Below are 3,362 nucleotides of genomic sequence, written 5' to 3' on the forward strand. Positions count from 1 at the left end.
GGGACCAGAGGACGTCATGAGGATACATGCCAAAACGATTTGGGCATCTGGGTCTCCCAAGCCTATCCTTCTCACCGCACCTTGAGAAATCGGCCCAAAAGGCACTCGCCGTTTTACGGATGATCCGACGCACCTTCTACCGTATTACTCGCATGGACTTCCAAATACTCTATGGGGCCTACGTCAGACCGCTCCTGGAGTACGCCAACCAAGTTGTCTACTCAGGACGTACGAAAGACGTTACCCTCATTGAGCGTGTCCAGCGGGCCGCCACGAGAATGGTTGCCGGCCTCAAGTCCGTGGACTACGAAACGCGTCTCGCGATGCTTGATCTCTTTCCCCTGGAGTACCGTCGCCTCCGAGGGGACCTAATTCTTACTTACGCCCTGTTTGAACAAAGCTTGGCAAACAGGTTTTTTACCGTTGACCCAGCAAACACCCGGCGGGGACATAGTAAGAAAATCTTCAAGCTCAGGGCACACACATTCATCAGACAAAACTTTTTTCATTTCGGGTAGTAGCTGCGTGGAATGACCTTCCTCCGACGGTTGTCCGCGCTCCTTCTCGAACCCAATTTAAAGCACTATTAGACATTTATTTATGCGAATCCTCGCACTGGCAAGCATACTGCCCCGCGCTGAGAACATAAAGAGCAGTGCTACACCCTTTTTTCACTTGTGCCTTTCAGGTGAACGACAGCCACTGACCGACAAGGACAAAACTGACCCGGGAATCTTGGGCAGAAGCCTCGATCCTGTGCATCAATGCGTGAATCCGTGACCTATGGGTTGCTTAGTTACATGACGACGGCGCGCGACACAGAAACCTTACGGTCCACCGCGTAGTTCAAATATCTGCCCCTAATGTGTTCTGTAGTATACGGTTTCTGTCATTTTGATTGATTCATATGTAAGTATTGGTGATGTACAACCTTGCTTACTGGGCTTTGGCTCATGAGCTTTATTTCTGTTTCCCATCCACAGAGATTGTCGTGATCAGCTGCGTTCAGAGAGTCACTGTCCCCTGGTGCGGCCATAGCGTGCATAGTACATAATTGGCAACCACACCAGGATGGTTGCCACACACTGGTAGAATTACCACAGAGATCCTGGCTCTAAATATGTGCATACAGACCTCAGAGCTAGCACGTTGCTCACTCACACACGGTAGACGCATTCCCAGATACAGCAACCTCAGCGCACGCTCACCAGCCTCACGCACCACACCACAAGCACCGGCCGGTTCACGTAGGCCATGGTACACCGGGGACGGTGTTCTTCAAAAAGGAGGCCAGTGTAGTATACGGTGTCCGTCATTTTGATTGATTCATATGTAAGTATTGGTGATGTACAACCTTGCTTACTGGGCTTTGGCTCATGAGCTTTATTTCTGTTTTCCATCCACAGAAATTGTCGTGAACACCTGCCTTCGGAGAATCACTGACCCCTGGTGCGGCCGTAGCGTGCATATTACAGTTCCAGTGCTACTCATGGTGGGTGTACTTTTCACGAATATCATTATCACCACAACTTTCAGCTTTACACTTTTGTAAATTCGGTGGTGATCAGGAGTAGGAGTTTAAGGGAAAACGCAACGTTATGTTGGTTTATGTGCAATGCAACAGTGTTTTGAAGTTTTGCTCCGGTCACACTCCATATTTAGATAAGGCTCAGGTTTTTTAATGTAATCTCCAGCGACTTACACGAATTCTACGTGAATGCAACACAAATCGGTGACCGTTCAGCACCGTTGAGCAGCGAAGTATAACTACACAATCTTAACTCAGGTGTGTTGAGTCGATGCGGTTCGTATGAGTGAACACAACAATAAATTCTTCGTGAGGTCGTGGTAATATCATTACTGCTATTATCACAGACGACTACGTAGTCGTCTGTTACTGGTATGACTTTCCCGATATAAGAGCTGCTGGTTCAGTGTTTATTCATGTGTGCGGGTAACTTTATACAGACAGCTTCAGAAACTAGAAGTAGCTTCCCTCTTTTTTTCCGCGTATCCCTCAAGCCATCATTATTATTGCTGTATAACTTTATTTTCGTAGGGTTTTGGGCCAACTCAACCCGATATCGTTGAGATGCTGCGACCCTTTTGAGGTGAGAGATGTAATAACCGTTGATCAACTGGCGTGTTATTTCGGGAAATCGGAAGACGTCCTCACAAAATACTGTAGTTTGTGTCGGGCTGTGTACTGCCAAAGGAAGAATAACTTTGAATGGATGCTGTCCACCGTTAGCTGATTGCCATATGGCCCAACTTAGTAGACGGCTTATTTGCAGTTGGTTAGACGGAATCGGATTCTGGTAGGGAGAAAATGATGTTCAACACACAACTGAATGGCTCGCCCTTCATTATCTTCGAGGAACAACTCCAATTCAACTCCACGAATGGGTGTTTTACAGATTTTGCCGGTCAATATTGGCATCCATATCTTTTGATACAGTGTTTAAATAAATTATGGTTGTACAGCAACGAATTATCGGTGCTGAACACTGATTCTGTGGTGTCAGTGATGATGATAATAATTGGGGTAAAAATATTATATATGTGCTGAGAATGTGCGAAAAAATGTTAGGGGCATTATATTAATTAGGTCTACCACTGTCTCTTGGCTGCACTTGATATGCTGGTGTTCAAAACCGATGCTTCACTGCCGTACAACCGTGACTTATTTGAAAGCCTTATTGTAAAGAAAAGAGTAAAGGTGAACGGGGGAGGGACTTAGTGCTAGCTTAAAACAATCATTCCGAGGTGCCTACACCTCCAGACATTCACTCAGGCAATCTGGATAGAAACTGACAAGAAGAACGCCACTGACATCGGTTGTCAGCCATATCTTGTAGTGTCACCAACCAGGCACAGTGAGGATCACGTGGTCCCCACCCTGGAAGGCGAGTAGCACCGACAGCACCCAAGCGTTTCGTGATCTCCTTCGTACTCCTCTGCCAAGTCAAGGGTTGGCCACCTCTCTGTTTACGCCACTCTGAATTGGGCATGGAAAACAACACTCTCTTCGGCAAACGATGGTTTGGCATTCGTAACACATGTCCCAAACAACGCAGCTTCTGGTGCTGAACACATTCTTCAGTGGAAGTACCCGTTACACAACCGAAAACACGCTTTCTAACTGCCTCGTTACGGATTCGCTGACACCAACCCACACGAGCTATGGCTCTGAGACAACGATTGTCGAACACCTGAATATGTCTCAGGTCCGCTGCTCGAATAGGCCAAATCTCACAGCCATACCACAAGACAGCCCGTACTATAGCTTGCTACACACGTCCCTTCAGATTCAGGGATAAACCATTCTGACGCCATAGGTGTCTCAAGTTAGCAAACGCGGC

The 3,362-nt window shown here is 47.1% G+C and overlaps 1 protein-coding gene across 1 annotated transcript in view; it reads left to right on the plus strand.

Annotated features, from left to right (window-relative positions):
* Positions 1-119: 119 nt before the first annotated feature.
* The window catches only part of T265_02319 (hypothetical protein), a gene marked incomplete at both ends in the record, with an annotated part of 47,159 nt that continues 43,916 nt past the window's right edge, over positions 120-3,362 (plus strand). Inside the window, one exon of the mRNA XM_009166533.1 lies at positions 120-412. Coding sequence (XP_009164797.1) covers positions 120-412 — 293 coding nt within the window. The remainder of the gene's footprint in view (positions 413-3,362) is intronic.

Source organism: Opisthorchis viverrini (genome assembly GCF_000715545.1).
Source record: "Opisthorchis viverrini unplaced genomic scaffold opera_v5_28, whole genome shotgun sequence".
Classification (NCBI taxonomy): Eukaryota; Metazoa; Platyhelminthes; class Trematoda; order Opisthorchiida; family Opisthorchiidae; genus Opisthorchis; species Opisthorchis viverrini.